Genomic DNA, 16,771 nt, shown 5'->3' with positions numbered 1-16,771 from the left:
ATGGAATTCCCTGGAAGTATTTTAACACCGAAAGATAAACAACATTTAGGTCAAAGAAAATGTTTTAATATATAATATGTTCATCTTTATATCAATGCAGTCGTAAAGCATAATATAAACTTTTTTGGAAGAGCCCTCCAAAGCCCCACTGGGGCCCTGCCCACCTGACCTCCAGGTGGGCACACGGCCTGTGTCTGGCCCAGGAACTAAGATTCACTAACAGGAGTCTGGAGAACTAAGAGTTGGTCGGTTTGGAAGGACAGAGACTGGGTAGGGGGTGGATCTAGAAGGCAGTGGGCATCTGGGCAGAGAAGGCAGGGTGGGGCCCTTCTCCTCAGGCCTTCCTAGATCCTGCAGCCCGACCCCGCCTGCAGGTCAGCATGGTGACCCCAGCAAGGCCTGTGGTTAAGTGCTTATGACCTGTGACCTTCAAGTTGTTCCTTAGCTGTCCCATATCCAGTTTCCATATCAGGAAAAAGGGGATCAATAGGTGCCAACCTACCTTCCAGGGCTGTTGTGAGACCCTGCCTCAGTGTTTCCCAAAGTGTACCCAGAACAAGTGTGAACTGAAGTTTGAGGACCGCTGTGTGGGTGAGGGGCTCTTGGGACAGCTGACATCCCACGGGCCCTCCCGGGCGGGCCCCCACGAGACCCCTCAGAGCACTGATGCCCCGAGGCCAGCACCAGGAGGTGGCGGGGAAGGCATGCCGCCTGGCTGGGAGTGTGCCTCCTCCAGTGGGCACCGGGCCAACCCCACGCCCAGGAGCTGACCAGCCCTGTGGCTAGTGTCAGCTCCTCCCGCCCAGTTCCCGCCCACCTCAGCTCCAGCCCCGGCTCTACCCTTGGGAAAGGAGCCTCCCACGTGGCCTGGCCCACCCTGCCGGAGTTCCAGCCTCCCGGGCGAACCTACGACCCAGGTAGCGGTCCGTGTCTGGGCACCACAGCTCCAACCTGCCCCGCGTGCAGGCTTGCGGAGGCGTTTCACGGGGGCCCCTCAGGCGGAGGCCTGGCAGGGGGCAAAGTCCCAAGGTGAGCTGTGGTGGGCTGAGGGGGCGCCCTCAGGTGGAGTGGGCACGGGAAGCGGGCAGGTGCCCTGTGTCCTGCAGGTGGTGTGGCCCCTGACCCTGCCGTCTGCTGCCGCCCACCTCTGCCTGAGGGGACACCTGTTTGAGAACTGGAAGGGGAACAGGCCTGGGGGTGCCAGGGTCACATGCGGGCCCCCACACGCAGACCCACGCAGTGGGCAGTGGGTGGAGTGAGGGCCAACACCCAGGGAGGCGTCCCCCTAGCCTAGGACAGCTGGGCGCGGGCAGCAGAAGCATCTTGCTTCCCCGGCGCCCAGGCACCCTGACATGTACACACCGTGCCCCATCTCACACGCGTGCAGCGTGGCGGGTGCCCTGGACTGGGTCTGCTCCTGGTTCTGTGCGCAGTGGCCCCCCTGCAGGACTCAGGGGGTGGGCACTCAGGGGCATGTGCGGGACAGGGGAGAGGCGAGGAGATGGGCACAGCCCTCCGACAGCAGGCGATTGTGAGGAGCCGCTGGCTCTGCAGAAGACACCGCGTTTAATGATCCCCGGGGCCCGGAGGCCGCGGCACGGAGCCTGCTGGCCATCACACGAAGTAGGCGGCCAGAGCTGACATCTTGTCCTTGGGCCGGCGCGGACCCGGCTTCCCCGCCGGCCTCCGGCCCCGGCCCCGGCCCCGGCCCTGCCTCCGCCCAGGCCCGCGGTGCATGGGGTGGCAGGAGGCTGCGTGCTTCAGCTCCACCAGCTCCTGGAAGACCGGGTCGCAGAAGACGCAGCCCGTGTGCTGCGTGCCGTCGCCCGGCAGCGGGGACTTGGCCTTGTTGAAGTCCACGTCCAGCAGGGCTGCCTCGCAGGCGGCGCACGTCTCGGCGGACACGCGCACGCGGTGGGCGTTCTCGAAGCAGCGGGCCACCACGTTGCACCTGTTGCAGGCCACGCGCCACTTGGGGCCGGAGGTGGGGTCGAGCACCAGCACGCCGCTCTCGCACTCCACGCACTGGCCGATGCCCAGCATGCTGAGCGAGTGCTGGCAGCTGGGGTGCGTGCACTCGTTGCAGCCCGTGCCTGTGGGGAGGGCCGCGTGAGGCACACACACCGGCCCCACCCCTGCGGAGCCCCTCCTCTCACCCCGCGCACGCGCCCTGGGCTCTGCTTCTCTAGGGCTTCCTCGACCCTCACGTCTCCCCCGCCCCCATCCCCCCACCCCAGGCAGCCCCCGGTCGGGTCCACCCTCCTTTATCTCGCTTCCTGGGGCCCAGGTGGGGCCACTGGCCACCCTGGAAGCCGCTGGAGGCAGGGACAGGTCTCCCTGAGAAGGGTGGGGACTAGGGGTTCCCCCTTGCGGGTGGGGGGGCCCCTGCCGGAGTCCAGGGTGGCGCGGGCGGGCCGGGCTCACCCTTCTTCATGTCCCGGAAGGGCGGGTGGTTGGAGCAGTAGGGGCACAGCGGGTAGCTCTTGCCCCTGGAGCCCGACGACCACAGGACCAGCTCGAAGTCGTCCAGCGGGCACCGCAGCTCCTTGTAGAGCTTGATGGTGCCGTTCTGGGGCAGCGTGTAGGTCTCGTCGCAGTGCGAGCAGTGCAGGCGGCTCGGCTTGGCCTGCGCAGGGTCGGGGGCAGGGGTCACGGGGTTGCTGGGGCCTCCTGACCCGCCCGCCCACCCTCTGTCTCCCCAGGACACTCGCGGGTGGTGGGCAGTGTGTAGTGCTGCCAGGACCTCTCAGGATCCCTATGACCAAGTCTCAGGGTGCTCACTGCTGCACGCGCACAAAGGCGCTGCTCAGACCCCAGTGTGCGTGCGTTCCCTTAACAGCGAAGAACGCGAGGTCAGGAGAGCGTGGGCGGCACATGGTTCAGGGACCCCACGGCTCACGCCCTGCTGGATCTGAGGGCAGCGCTGGGTGTCTGCTGGAGAAGCTGCCCGGGCCTCGCAGTCACTCCACGTGAAGGCTGCTGGAGCGAGGCCGCGGGGAGGCGAGACTGCCTGGCGTGCACACGCGCCCTCCTACCTGGATGTACTTCATGAACCGGTGGCACTTCCCGCAGCGGGAGAGGGGCTTGCCCGTGGCCGCCAGGGGCGAGAAGGACACCTCCATCAGTTCATCCATGCCTGCAAGCCAGCGGGGCAGGAGTCACAGCCCAGCCCCGGCCGCCACCTCCCCACAGCTGGCTTACTGGGCAGGCAGCCCCTGGCGGTAGGTGACGGCACGGCGAGGGCAGCCCCGTTTGTGAGACGAGCCGTGTGCACCGAGGGCTGTCACCACGCTCGCCTTGGGGTCCCGACAGCCCCCTGGAGCCAGGGCCTGGGAGCGGGTCTCCCCGAGGGGGATGACAGCCCTGAGGCGGGTCCCTCGGCTGAGGGGCAGGGAAGGGGCACGCTCACCCGCGATGGAGTCCACGAAGTAGTGGAACTTCCTCTTGAAGACGTCCAGGGTGTGGCCCAGGACTTGGCGGAAGTCGGCTCTGCCCTGTGCGATCAGGTTCAGCTGCTTCTCCACGGCGCTGCGGATGGTGGGCAGCACCAGCTCGGCATCTGCGGGCGGGCGGGGGCGCTGTGAGCACCTCGCACCGCGCGCAGGAGTAGGGCTCCCACCTGTGATCTCCCCAGGAGCCCTGCGAGGGGGACCAGGGCACCCAGTCACAGGGTGCTGTCACCGGACGGACTGTCGGGCTGAGCTCCCTGCTGTCTCCCACGGCCCCTGGGGACCTCTCAGGGCAGATACACGGTCCAGCACTAAGGACCCCAGGGCCGGCCAGGAGCCAGTCTGCAGGAATCCAGGCCCCCGCTCTCAGACCCCAGCACTTCCAGGAGACCATCAGCCCAGCCGGGGCAGGCCCTGGGATGGAAGGCATGGCCGGGGTGGGCCCTGCAGTGGGGGCGTGGCCTGCAGTGGGAGGCATGATTGGGGGCAGACTCGGGGTGGGAGGCGTGGCCGGGTGCGGGGCCCTGGGCGTGGCCTGAGGTGGGGGCGGGGGCGGGGCTCACCGATCTTGTAGTAGCCATGCACCAGGACGATGCCCAGGTTGGTGGGCTTGAGCCGGCGCCCGCTCTCCACGATCACGTAGTTGCGCTGGCAGATGTTGTTGATGTGCACGGGGATGCTGGCGTCCGTCCCTGGGCACAGCATGGACTCGGCTCTCCCTCTGCCCGCGCTGCGAAGCCGGCTTCTCAGCCCCGCGCCCCAGAGCGGCTCGCAGGCCTGCCCCGGACTGTCCCGCGGACCCGACGCGGAGGCTCCGGGTGGCTCAGAGGTGAAGGAGCTCGGCCGTCCGCCCCTCGCGTCTGATGAATGTGACCTCCCGAGCCTCTCCCCACCCCGCCCCGCAGCACACGAACAGTTCCAGAAACAGGGCCCTGACCCACGCACACAGAGCTCCGCTGCCAAGTGGGTCTCCAGCACCTGGCAGACCCGCCAGCTACGTGGCCTCGGGGCCCCTCCTGATCGGCCCCAAGGACACGTGTAACTGCGGAATGGCCTGGCTGTCCCACAACCGTCCAGAGCCTATCAGCCTCTAGGGGCCTGGTTCACCAGAGCCAAGCCTCAGGGAAAGGCAGGGCCCCTCCTGGGGCACGGGGCTGGCTCCAGGGGTGTGAGGACTCGAGTCACAGCCCTGGGCCTGGGGTCTGGGCGAGACCCCTCACCCATGCAGCAGTGGCCACACAAGCTCCTGAGGATGCCGCCCCCACGTGGAGCTTCCAGCCCCAGGGAAAGTGCTGTGGGGCCTTGGCCTTCCTGTTGTCCATGGACTTGACCTGAGCTTTATGTCCTCCCTGCGGGTGAGTCAGTGGCTCCCTTGGCCAACGCTCAGCCCTGGAGATGGAGGTAGCGCCAAGGACACATCTCTAGCCCCAAGGCCAGGTCCGGAGGTGGAGGCCTCAGCCAGGGTCCCCCAGCTGCCCTGCCCTGCCCCGCTCGGCGGGCCACAGTGGGCCCCAGGCGGGGTGGGGGCCCCAGGCGGGACCCACCGATGCCGTGCTTCTCCATGAGGGTGATGAGCTCAGCCTCGGTCAGGTAGTCCGGCGGGCTCGTCTGCTTCTCCAGCAGCTTGACCTCGGCCACGGCCAGGGTGTCGCCCTTCTGGCAGGTGGGCAGGCTCTCCTCCAGGGGCACGCTCTGCCAGGGCATGATCTCCGTGAAGCCTGCAGAGACACCGGCCCTCAGGACACTCACCACGTATCTGCGGAGGGGGAGCCGCCCCCCCGCCGCCCCTACCTGGGGAGATGACGGCCTTGCCCGTGCAGGTGAAGCGCTCGGGCCCGATCCGGAAGGAGACGCTGCTCTGCAGGTACCTGCAGTCGTGGCTGACGGTGGCGATGAAGTGCCGGGTGATGTATTCGTACAGCCGCCAAGCCTCGCCCCCTGCCACGGGTGCGGCCGCTCAGCGCCAGGCTCCAGCTCCAGGCAGCCCCGTGCTCCCGCTACGGCACTGGGGCCCCTGCGCCCAGCCCCTGGAGGTGGGGGACTCCAGGCCTCCCCGCGGTGGAGCCCGCCGCCCTGCCCCGCCTGGCCTTCTGCCCCAGGGCCTCCCGAGGCAGCGCCTGCCCCCGTCACACCCCCACCACCACCGCACTCCTGTCACGGCCCGGCGATGGAGCACAGCTTTCAGATGGCCCCACGCTGCCATGGGGCCTGACCCTGCAGAGATCGGGTCACCAGCGCGCCTCACCCTGCTCTCTTGTGAAGCTCGATGCACGTGTGCGTGCGTGTGTGCCAGGGGGTGTGACCACCTGGGGGTGCCCCCTATACCTAACTCGGCCTCCGTGGCAGACTTCATGGGGGTGATGGGGGGATGGTCGCCAGCATCATGGCCTTTCCGTGGGCGGTTGATACCTTCTGCTAAGAGCCGCTTCACCTGTGGGGGCAGCCGGGATGGAGCAGGGTGTCAGCCCAGCATGGCCCCCAGCCCTTGCAGGGAGCACGGCTGCCCGCCCTGGCCTAGCATGGCTCACCGTGTCAGCCCAGTAGGGGTGGTTGGCCTGCTGCCGCAGAGGCCCCTTCAGGTCGAAGCTCTCGGGGTAGTGGGTGGTCTCGGTGCGCGGGTAGCTGATGTAGCCCTGCGTGTAGAGCCGCTCGGCGGTCTGCATGGCGTGCTGCGGGCCCATTCCTGTCAGAGACGCAGGCTCAGCGCCCAGACACCGGGTGCCCCAGGCTAGACTCTCAGGCTCCTGGGAGGCTGCTGCCCTCGTCCGCAGGCCCAGCCCAAGGCTGAGCTTCCCCAGCAGGGAGGGCGCAGATGACCAGCATGGCCCTCGAAACACGGCCGGCCCCTTGCCTGCTGGCAACCATCCCTTCCTACCCGCCAGGCAGCCTGTGCTTCCAAGTCATGAGACCCTGAGAGAGGAGTAGTACCCGCACTCACCCAGGGCTGAGCTGGCCACACGCAGCATCTCCACGGTGTTCAGGGCCAGCGGCCGCTGCTTGGCCTTCTCCTTCCTGCTTGTGGCCTCCACCTGGGGACGGGCGGGGTCAGGGCAGGGCGGGCAAGTGCCGGGGCAGGTGCAAAAGGAGTCGCTGAGGGTGTGACTCTCATTCGTCCTCTGGGCTTCTCTAACTCCCTTTACAGCGGCCTCGCGACTCGAATGAACGGTTGTTCAGGCCCAAGAAAGGAAAACAAACAGGAATTCTAGAGACTATCTTTCAGGAGAGAAACCCTGGAGGAGGAGAGGAGTCAGGAGAAGGGGCTGCACGTTGGCGGCCCGACGGGAGCCAGCATCTCCGTCTGTGGGGAAGGCGGGGGTCCTGGGGTGAGGGCCCATCGCAGGGGCAGCTGCTGCTCCTCATGGTGCCCACAAGTGTAGCTACACCTTCTGCTTGGTCAGGAAAAGCAAAGTCGGAACTTTTTCTATGAAATCTCGTAACTTTTAACTGTGGGTCACCAGGAGGAACTTCAGTGAACAGCTCCCACTTGCGGAAAAGCAAGGTGAGCAATCAGCTCAGCCTCTGGGCTGAACGGCTGTTGAAGAGATGACCGTCCTGCCTACGGCAGAAGTGATCCAGGCTTCTCAGCCGCCACGCTCACCCCTGCCAACCCCGTGTGAACCTAGCGAGGGCCAGACCCCGAGCTCTGGACAGACAGACGCAGCAGTGGAGGCTGCGATCACAATGGGGAGGCCCAGACGTGGTGGCCATCACAGGCAGAAGTGCAGGGCAGCTTTAGAAGCAGCTCCGGTGCCTGAGTCGACTGCACTGGGCAAGAAGGACCCAGGAAGGCATGACTGCAGGCACGAGCCACCACGGCCTCGGACCTGCCAGTCCCGCGTGGCCAGCCCCCTGCCACATGGCATCAACCTCTTCCTACCAGCCACGCGGCCATACTTGCAACTCCTGAGACCCGAGTGAGAAGCGTGGCAGGTGAGGCCAGGAGAGCCGAGGCCCAGAGCGGCCGCGCTGGCTGTGGGCCCTGGGCGGGCTCTAGACGGGCACAGAGGCCTCTGGCTGGATATGCCACCGAGGGCAGACATCGGGGTGGAAGCCCCTGAGCAAGCGGGCGCCCGCAGGGCACGTTCACGGGTCAGGCCAAGCAGCTGTGTGGCGGCCACGGCCTGGGGGGCCAGGGCAGGACCGTGGTGGGGGGCGTGCGTGGGAGCAACCAGCCTTCTCTCTAAAAGGTGTCTGTGTTCCAGAGAGACAGAGGGAACCCTGCGCCCTGGTCAGCAGAGGCCTCCGTGGCTCCCAGCAGCCCACCTGGGCCTCCTTCTCGAGCTTGGTCATGTTCAGGAACATCTGTGCGATCTCCCGGTCGAACACGCGCACACGGTCCCAGTCCAGGAGGAGGGAGCGGTCCTTATCAACATCCACCTGCAGGAGGGGGCAGGAGCAGAGGCAGGGGCGGTCCCCACCCGGCCTGGCTGGAAGGGCTCATGGCCAGAGCTGTGCAGGGGCGCAGCCCAGCCCCTCCCTGAGCACAGGCTGCTCTGGCAGAAGCCTCCTGCTGAGACGAGGGAGGCAGTCTCAGGACAGGAGCCCAGCGCCAAGGCTGACGTCCACAGGGGCGTCGCAGCCCCACCCCCTCAGGGGACCCCAGGCCCGCGTGGACTGCAGCAGCCCCATGTCATACTCAGACCTTACGAGAACCTTCCGTCTATTTTACTAGGAAAACGTGTTCCAAGGCTTTTTAGGAGCTGGAAGGCCAGTGACCCATGGCCCTCAGTCCAGTCCCTGGACCCGACTGCCCCAGCCGCGACCTGACCCTGTGTTAGACAGCCCTCTCCTGGGCCCACGGCGCGACAGCGGCCCACATCCGTGCCCTGGGCCTGGGGACCACGATGACAGTGGAGGTGCTCAGATGCTACACCCAAGCCCAGCAAGTCCCAGTGTGAACGGGAAAAGGCCGCGGACCTTGGCCTGTAGCACCCAGTAGGTCTCTGGCTTGAAGGACTGGATCTTGTCATGCCTCTCCACGCAGAACCCCAGCGTGGGCGTCTGGCACGGCCCGAAGGAGATGAGCGAGCTGTCCAGGTTGCCGTATTTCCCCTGGAAGTATTTAGTCTGGAACCTGTGAAGGGGGTCAGGGAAACGAGGACACTTTGGTCAGGCACCCACTCGCGCTTCGGCAAGACAACTGTCTCAGGGACTGAGACGGCGGACGGTCTCCCGTCTCTGGTCGGGCCTGGGGGGGGCAGGGGGCACCTCGTGAAGGCGCAGCCGATGCGGAGGTCCAGCTCCTGCCGCGCGTCCACCGAGAGCGCCTCGTTGTGGTCGGGCTCACCCAGGCGGGCCATGGCAGCGCAGATGTCTGTGTCCGTGATGGAGCTGAAGCGCGCCCGGAACACTGTCTGCTCGCCGCTGCGGGCCTGGTTCATGACGGGCAGCACCGCGTCCAGCACCTGGGGGGCCCGGCGGTGACGCCCACGGCTAGCCCAGGCACCCGCCCCACACGCTCCCACCGGCCGGCCACCTCCCTGCCTTCTGCAGCCTTGGTGTCCGCAGGCCTCCGGCCACCGCGCTCCCTTGCCCTCCGTGCTCACACCCTCTCCTCACAGCGGCTTCCACCCTCCATCAGGAGGTGCTACTGCCCAGGACACAAGAGATCCCGGCCGCTATGCCCACCTTCTCAAGGGGAGCATGGGGAGGGGGGCGGCATCTGGGAGACCCTCCAGCAATAGGAGGAAAGAGAGACGGGAGAGAAAGCAAGGCAGCAGGCGGGTAGCAGCAGCAGCTCCAGGTCACAGCCCGGCGGGCCTAGGGTCCCGGAGCCCAGACTTGCTCAGAGTCTGCGGGCCACGCAGCTTCCTCACAGGGGACGACAGTGTCCACCCCACACGGAGGGCCCAGGGGAGGCGCAGGGGCAGGGCCAGGAGAGGGCCCCGAGCACCAGCGGGGTCACAGCCCGAGGGGCTCCTGCAGAGGGAGGCCTGGGAGTGGCACCCGCCCTGGGGGTGGCAGACGTGGGGCAGGCATCATGGTGGAGCACAGAGCTGGCAGGGGTGGGGAGAGGGGCGAAGGGGTATGACAGGGCACTCAGCCGCCAAGGCAGAAGTCCCGGCACGGGCCCGGGCCCGACGCTCAGAACCCACGCTCCGCTCCGGGCAGCCCTCCGCCAGGGAAATCCTGCCCCAGCACTTCCTCACAAGCTGCCCGCTGGCGATGGGACGCTCCTGCCCCAGGCAGAGCCCCTGTACCATCAGCATCCACGGGATCTCCAGAGCTGGGGCCCTGGCCCCCATCGCGGCAGCCCGCGGGGTGCAGGCCGGCCGGCTGCGCGGGCCCCAGCCCCTCACCTCGAAGCAGATGTTCTCGCCCTCCTTGTCGCAGTCCAGCCACAGCACGATGCAGTCGCAGCCCCTGCCCTCCACCTGTACAGAGACACGGGGTGTGCACTGCCCGGCCCACCCGTCGCTGCCTGGCACAGAGTGTGCAGCCCCAAGCCCCCCAGACTGCCCTCAAGAGGCCTGGAGCCCAGGGCAGTAGTCACCAAGTGGAGTCACTGGCCGGCTTGGCCTCTCAGCAAAGAGTGTAGTTCAGAACTGCTAGTTTTTAGACCAAAAAACACAATAAACGCCATGAGAGCTTAATCCCCAAAACTGAATCAAAAAAAAAAAAATACTGAACTGGAATGACTAAACATTAAGGCCGTTGTCTTAGATGGTGAGATTACAGAGACATTTGTTTCTTCCTCCTTACTCGTCTTTTCTAACTTTTATCATGGTTTTGAGTTATTTTTATCATTCTTCATTTCTTAGTTTCCTCTTTTTATTTTTGCTCCTGGCTGCACTGGGGCCTCGCTGCTGTGCGTGGCTTTCTCTTGTTGTGGCGAGGGGGCCGCTGTCTCGTCACGGCGTGGTACGAAGCCCCGGCTCTGGAGCGCTGGCACAGCACTCAGGGCACTTGGGCTCAGTTATACCGCAGCACGTGGGGTCCTCCCGGACCAGGGATCGAACCCGCGTCCCCCGCACTGGCAGGCGGATTCTCAACCCCGGACTCCCAGGGAAGTCCCTGTGTTTACTTCTGCTTTAGAATCCGCCACCACCAAACCATTTTAAAAGCAGGAGGCTGGTCTGGGGGCTGGGTGACCGGGGTGCCCGGGCCATGACGGGAGGCGGGGCCCGGGAGCCGCAGACGCACCTGCAGGAACTTCACCATGTTCAGCTTGGGGTTGGCCTCCTTCTTCTCCGTCGGGGCCTGGCTAAACAGCTCGGCGGGGTCCACCTTATCCCACTTGTTGTACTTTCCTGCGGCACAGCGGGACATCAGGTCACACGTCACACCTACAGGGCCCGCGACGCCTGGATGGGGAGGCTCGGAGCAGGGCCTCCCTTGCTCAGGAGCTGGCCAGCTCTGGGCAGGCCGGCGGCGGGGGCGCCGCTCCTGGCGGGCTGACCGCGCAGGTAAGAGTCACGCCGCTCATCCCGTCTCCTCCTCCGGCCACTGTCTGCACCCTCTCCCCGCCCAGCGCTTGGCCGGCCCTGACAAGTGCTCAGCGGATCCCGGGGGGACCTCAGTGTCCTCAGGCCCCTTGTCCCGTGCACTGCCCCCCGCTTCTCTACTTGAGGCTCGGGGTGCAGGAGGCCTGGACGATCCTGGCAGGCGACGGCTCTGTCCTCAGCCCCTCCACAGTGAGGACTAGACAAGCAGCGAGGCCCAGAGTCCCAGTCGGACCCACAGCAACCGCGGCCCTGGAGCCAGCCCACGGGTCACCGGCGCTGGACTTCCGATGCCAACCGCCAAGTGACCGAAGACAATGGGCACCCCTGGCAGGCGGCGGCCTGTGCCAGAACACCCGCACGGGCCAGGCTCCCGCTCAGATGCGGGCCACCGCCTCCACGAGGGCCACTGCTGGGGCGGGGACTGCAGGGCAGCCCCCCACAGCCTGCTGGCCTCAGACTCACCGGTTCTGGACAAACCTCTCTGCCCCGAGCCCACCCCGGGCTTCCTCCGGCCGCGGCGGCGCGGGGCGGGGCTCCTCGGTGGAATGGGCGTGGGTGGCGGCGGCACTCACCCAGGAAGTCCAGCGTCATCACGTGGCCGCAGACGGACGTCATCTTGAAGCGGGCCGGCTGCCCCTCGAAGGCCCCGCTGTACTCGTGCACCGAGCAGGTCCCGTTCAGCCCTTTGCGCGAGGACATGCTGCCTGCGGAGGGGCACAGGCAGGCCAGGCCTGACGCAGCTTCCCCGAGGCTGGGCCGCCCCACAGTGCTCGGAGACCGCTCGAGGGCTGTTCTCCACACTTCTGTGTTCACTCTGGAATTTGAGTCCTGCCTCTTTCAGACCCTCCCCAGAAATGCCCCAGACACTCCCTGACTGTCGACCCCAGGGTGGCCTCCTGACTCCACGGAGGGTCCCTGGTCTCTCTCGGCCTCTGGGGACCAGGCACGTCCGAGTCTCCCCTCCCCTCCAGACCACAACTTCTCGGCCTGCTGCTCCGGGGTCTCCTCTTCCCTTAGCCGCTGGACCAACGGGAGGTCAAGGCAGACACCTGCCATCTCTGGGTCTGCAGCACCCAAGTGCCCAGGGCCAGGCTGGGGCGAGGGCAGGCGTTATCGCTTCCCGGTGCCCTGAGGCTACAGCTCAGCCTCGTGGTGCTCTCGAGTAGCATGAGGGGCGTGCGTGTGGCTGGGTGTCCGTGGGGCAGTGGTGCTGACGCCCAGGCATGGCCTTGGCAGACCAGGCTGGGGCCAGGGGCCTCCCAGTGGGCTTCCTGCCCAAGTCAGCAGGGCTGGCTTCTGCCGTTAGAGCAGCCACGCTGCCTGCTCGTTGCTCCTGCAGCGGCCTGCGTGCCGCAGGCCCCGAGTCGTGCCTGGGGGAGACCCGGCTCACACTGAGTGCGGAGGAAACTGCACCCCACACGGACCAAGTGACTCAGGAGCTGAGGGCTCCATCCATGCCCGCTGTTCCCGAACAGACTCGACTCCAGGGGCCTGGGGCCGCTTCGCAAGAAGGCAGGCCCAACCGGGGAGGCAGGAAGGCTCACGCTCCCAGACCAAAGCCGTCGGACGCTGGAGAGGCCCTCCCACCTCGAGAGAGGATCCTGGCGATGGACTGGGCCAAGGACGGCTTCTCGGCCACCATGAGCACGGTCTTCATCTTGCCTCGGGCTGCCAGCGCCCCGCCTCACTCCGCTCTCGAGAAACGGCTCAGACACCGCGTGGGAGCAGCGTCACCCGAACTCCTGAGATGAAAGACAGGCGAACCACAGCGAGGCTTCCGGCACAACCTGCCACTCTGAGCGGTCGAACACACCGGAGGTGAGAAAGAGGAGCCTGGGGAGACCTGAGGGCGTCTCAGACAACCGCCCGGAGCAACCGAACCGGCCGGCGAGGGTTTCCTGTCAGAGAAGCTGAGGTGGCCCCACGACCCCAGGCTGATTTTGACCCCAAATTTGCTCTAGGAAGCCTGAGGCGGGCGGAGGGGGGCTTTGGGCCTGACCCCCTCCAGTGGAGCTGTCTCTTACCCCCGGGGCCAGGAGTGGCATCTCCACCTTGGCTGAGCTTCAGGGTGCCCTGAGCGGCTTAGCCAGGGGATACAGCCCCCAGCAGCGCTCACCTGGCCCTTCCCAACAGGCTCTGACCGACCTCCCCTCCTGCCCTGCCCCACATCTGCAAGCCGGGCGTGAGCCAGTTAACTGGAACGCTGCGGTCTAAAGCAGGAACTACACAGCCCCGAGGATTTCCCACCTTGGTGACTGACTCAAACATCTAGGCAGTCAGGAAAGGAGCCTTTCTAAGCTCCTCCTCTGTAGGCGGTGCTAAGGCTGTAAACACCACTTCGTTGAATCTTTAATGAGCAATTCTACACAGCCTTCCCGGGTGGCTCAGCTGGTAAAGAATCCGCCCACAATGCGGGAGACCTAGGCTCGATCCCTGGGTTGGGAAGATCCCCTGGAGAAGGAAAAGGCTACCCGCTCCAGTATTCTGGCCTGGAGAATTCCATAGACTGTCTAGTCCAGGGGGTCTCAAAGAGTCGGACACGACAGAGCGACTTTCACTTTTCACTTTCACTGTCACTACGAGACCTTCACTGGAATTCTTTAAACTGTGAGCAGACTGAGGTTGCGCTCATCTCACACGCGAGTAAAGTCACGCTCAAACTACCGCACAATTGCACTCATCACACGCGAGTAAAGTCACGCTCAAACTACCGCACAATTGCACTCATCACACGCGAGTAAAGTCACGCTCAAACTACCACACAATTGCACTCATCTCACACGCGAGTAAAGTCACGCTCAAACTACCGCACAATTGCACTCATCTCACACGCGAGTAAAGTCACGCTCAAACTACCGCACAATTGCACTCATCTCACACGCGAGTAAAGTCACGCTCAAACTACCGCACAATTGCACTCATCTCACACGCGAGTAAAGTCACGCTCAAACTACTGCACAATTGCACTCATCTCACACGCTGGTAAAGTCATGCTCAAACTACCGCACAATTGCACTCATCTCACACGCTAGTGAAGTCATGCTCAAATTCTCCAGCCAGGCTTCAGCAATACGTGAACCGTGAACTTCCAGATGTTCAAGCTGGTTTTAGGAAAGGCAGAGGAACCAGAGATCAAATTGCCAACATCCACTGGATCACTGAGAAAGCAAGAGAGTTCCAGAAAAACATCTACTTCTGCTTTATTGACTATGCCAAAGCCTTTGACTGTGTGGCTCACAATAAACCGCAAAATTCTGAATGAGATGGGAATACTAGACCACCTGACCTGCCTCTTGAGAAACCTATATGCAGGTCAGGAAGCAACAGTTTGAACTGGACATGGAACAACAGATTGGTTCCAAATAGGAAAAGGAGTACGTCAAGGCTGTATATTGTCACCCTGCTTATTTAACTTATATGCAGAGTCCATCAGGAGAAACGCCGGGCTGGAAGAAGCACAAGCTGAAATCAAGATTGCTGGGAGAAATATCAATAACCTCAGATCTGCAGATACCACCACCTTTATGGCAGAAAGTGAAGAACTGAAGAGCCTCTTGATGAAAGTGAAAGAGGAGAGTGAAAAAGTTGGCTTAAAGCTATTCAGAAAACTAAGATCATGGCATCCGGTCCCATCACTTCATGGCAAATAGACGGGGAAATAGTGGAAACACTGGCTGACTTTATTTTTGGGGGCTCCAAAATCACTGCAGATGGTGATTACAGCCATGAAATTAAAAGACGCTTACTCCTTGGAAGGAAAGTTATGACTAACCTAGACAGCATATAAAAAGCAGAGACGTTACTTTGCCAACAAAGGTCCGTCTCATCAAGGCTATGGTTTTTCCAGTAGTCATGTATGGATGTGAGAATTGGGACTATAAAGAAAGCTGACCACCAAAGAATTGATGCTTTTGAACTGTGGTGTTGAAGAAGACTCTTGAGAGTCCCTTAGACTGCAAGGAGATCCAACCAGTGCATCCTAAAGGGGATCAGTCCTGAGTGTTCACTGGAAGGACTAACGTTGAAGCTGAAACTCCAATACTTTGGCCACCTGATGCAAAGAGCTGACTCACTGGAAAAGACCCTGATGCTGGCAAAGACTGAAGGCAGGAGGAGAAGGGGACGACAAAGGAGGAGATGGTTGGATGGCATCAAGGGTCGCAAAGTCGGACACGACTGAGCGACTGAACTGAACTGATCTGAACTGAGACTGAGGTTCAGAACAGCTGAGACGAGTGTCAGACCTTTGCCAAGGCTCTCAGGACCCCCGGCTCGCTGACCACCAAGCCCACGCTGGGCTGACTCCTCACGTTCCCTTCTGAGCGTCAGCGAAGCCAGACGAGGCTGCCGGGAGAGAGCAGCGCTCAAGATTCCAGTGAATCTGCTCAGCCAAGTGCCTTTCGCCGCCCCCGCCCTCTCGAACACCCCAGGTGCCCTCCGGACGGGACCAGGCCGGGCCGGGCCGGGGGCGGAGCCTGGACCCCAACCCCGCCCGACGCCGCCTCAGTCCCCACCCGCGACGCAGACCCCTCTCGGTGCAGAGGGGCCTCGGCCGCAGCGTCCGCTCCCTCCGGACACTCCCCGAACCCGCCCGCCCGGGAGGAGGCACCGAGACTGCCGAGCCGGCCCGGGACCGACGCCCAGCCGCGGGGCTGGACCCGCGCCCCGCCGCTCACCTGCGTTCCGCCTCCCGCTCCTGGAGGCTCGCCGCCATGTGCTTCCGGGTCCGTCCGCGGACAGCGTGTTCCACTCCTCTGCCCTCCGGCGCCTCACGCCCGCACTTGTGGGTTCCGAGGCTCGAGAGTTCCGGGGCGGATCCACCAGTCGGCCCTAGCACGTGGGGTCACATGGGTTCCCCCCAAAACCTTCCATCTCACTCTTCCCCCGCCGCGGGGAGGCAATAATGACAATTACCTACAAAGAGGAAAACTGGATGATAAGCATGAAGACGTATCTACGGTTAATAAACTAAAAACTACCGATGTGTGTATCGCAGGCTTCTTTGAATGCTATAAACGTTGTGGAATGCGTGGATGAGCTAATGTAAAACCTATCTGGAAAATAGATTGGAAAATAAAAATAACCTTTTGTGTCAGAGTAATGGTTTTATAGGAGATTTAAAATCATTTCCGTGGCTTTATTTTAATATCTTTCTTTAAGGAGAATGTTTAAATTTTATTTATTTCTGGTTGTGCTGTCTTTGCTGTGCAGGGGCTTCTCCAGTTGCTGGGGGAGGGGGTGCTCCCCTTCACTGCCTGGCGCAGGCTGCTCGTCGCAGCGGCCTGTGCAGAGCGCGGGCTCTGGTCACAGCGCAGCCACTGTGGTGCACCCGCTTTAGTTGCCCTGAAGGAGGAAACAGAACAGGCTCTATCTTGAAAGCAGGACTCCATCTTGGGCCAGACTGTGGACTTTCTGTATGCCCAGTATCTATGGAAACGACAGACCAACTGGGAAACCAGGCCCCCGGAAGGAAGAGCCCCAGAGCTCTCCATGCCTAAAAGAATACCCTAATTATCTGTGTAATGGAATAGAGTCATACATTCTATTCTGCTTATTGGGGTATGGCCCCAGGCCCATTGATAATTGTCCACTGTTAACTACCTAGGCTTAAGGCACATGCTGCTGCTGCTGCTAAGTCGCTTCAGTCGTGTCCAACTCTGTGCGACCCCGTAGACGGCAGCCCACCAGGCTCCCCCGTCCCTGGGATTCTCCAGGCAAGAGCACTGGAATGGGTTGCCATTTCCTTCTCCATAAGGCGCATGATCACGGGTTAACCTTGACTGTATCTTTCTGTTTCCTTTGTTCAGACTAGTTTCAGGGAACCTTATACACTTAGGGTACATAAGGTTTTCACAAAAACTGGTCGGGGTCCTTGGC

General features: G+C 63.1%; 1 protein-coding gene across 4 annotated transcripts; it reads right to left on the bottom strand.

The window, feature by feature from the left end:
* Positions 1–44: 44 nt before the first annotated feature.
* On the bottom strand, positions 45–15,616 carry TOP3B (DNA topoisomerase III beta). Of its 4 annotated transcripts, none has more exons than XM_059876105.1 (18): positions 15,571–15,616; positions 12,482–12,727; positions 11,467–11,598; positions 10,593–10,699; positions 9,749–9,823; positions 8,658–8,854; positions 8,367–8,523; positions 7,713–7,826; positions 6,388–6,478; positions 5,978–6,132; positions 5,775–5,880; positions 5,241–5,387; positions 4,994–5,167; positions 4,013–4,141; positions 3,410–3,559; positions 3,036–3,136; positions 2,425–2,626; positions 45–2,093 (listed from the first exon to the last, which is right to left on the bottom strand). In XM_059876105.1, the coding sequence occupies exons 2-18, from the start codon at positions 12,549–12,551 to the stop codon at positions 1,615–1,617; spliced, it is 2,586 nt and encodes an 861-aa protein (XP_059732088.1). In that variant the 5' UTR covers positions 12,552–12,727; positions 15,571–15,616; the 3' UTR covers positions 45–1,614.
* Positions 15,617–16,771: the final 1,155 nt, after the last annotated feature.

The sequence above is a fragment of the Bos taurus genome, chromosome 17, assembly GCF_002263795.3.
Source record: "Bos taurus isolate L1 Dominette 01449 registration number 42190680 breed Hereford chromosome 17, ARS-UCD2.0, whole genome shotgun sequence".
Taxonomy (NCBI): Eukaryota; Metazoa; Chordata; class Mammalia; order Artiodactyla; family Bovidae; genus Bos; species Bos taurus.
The sequence above is the reverse complement of the archived record's forward strand: the minus strand, read 5'-3'. Positions and strand labels throughout refer to the sequence as shown.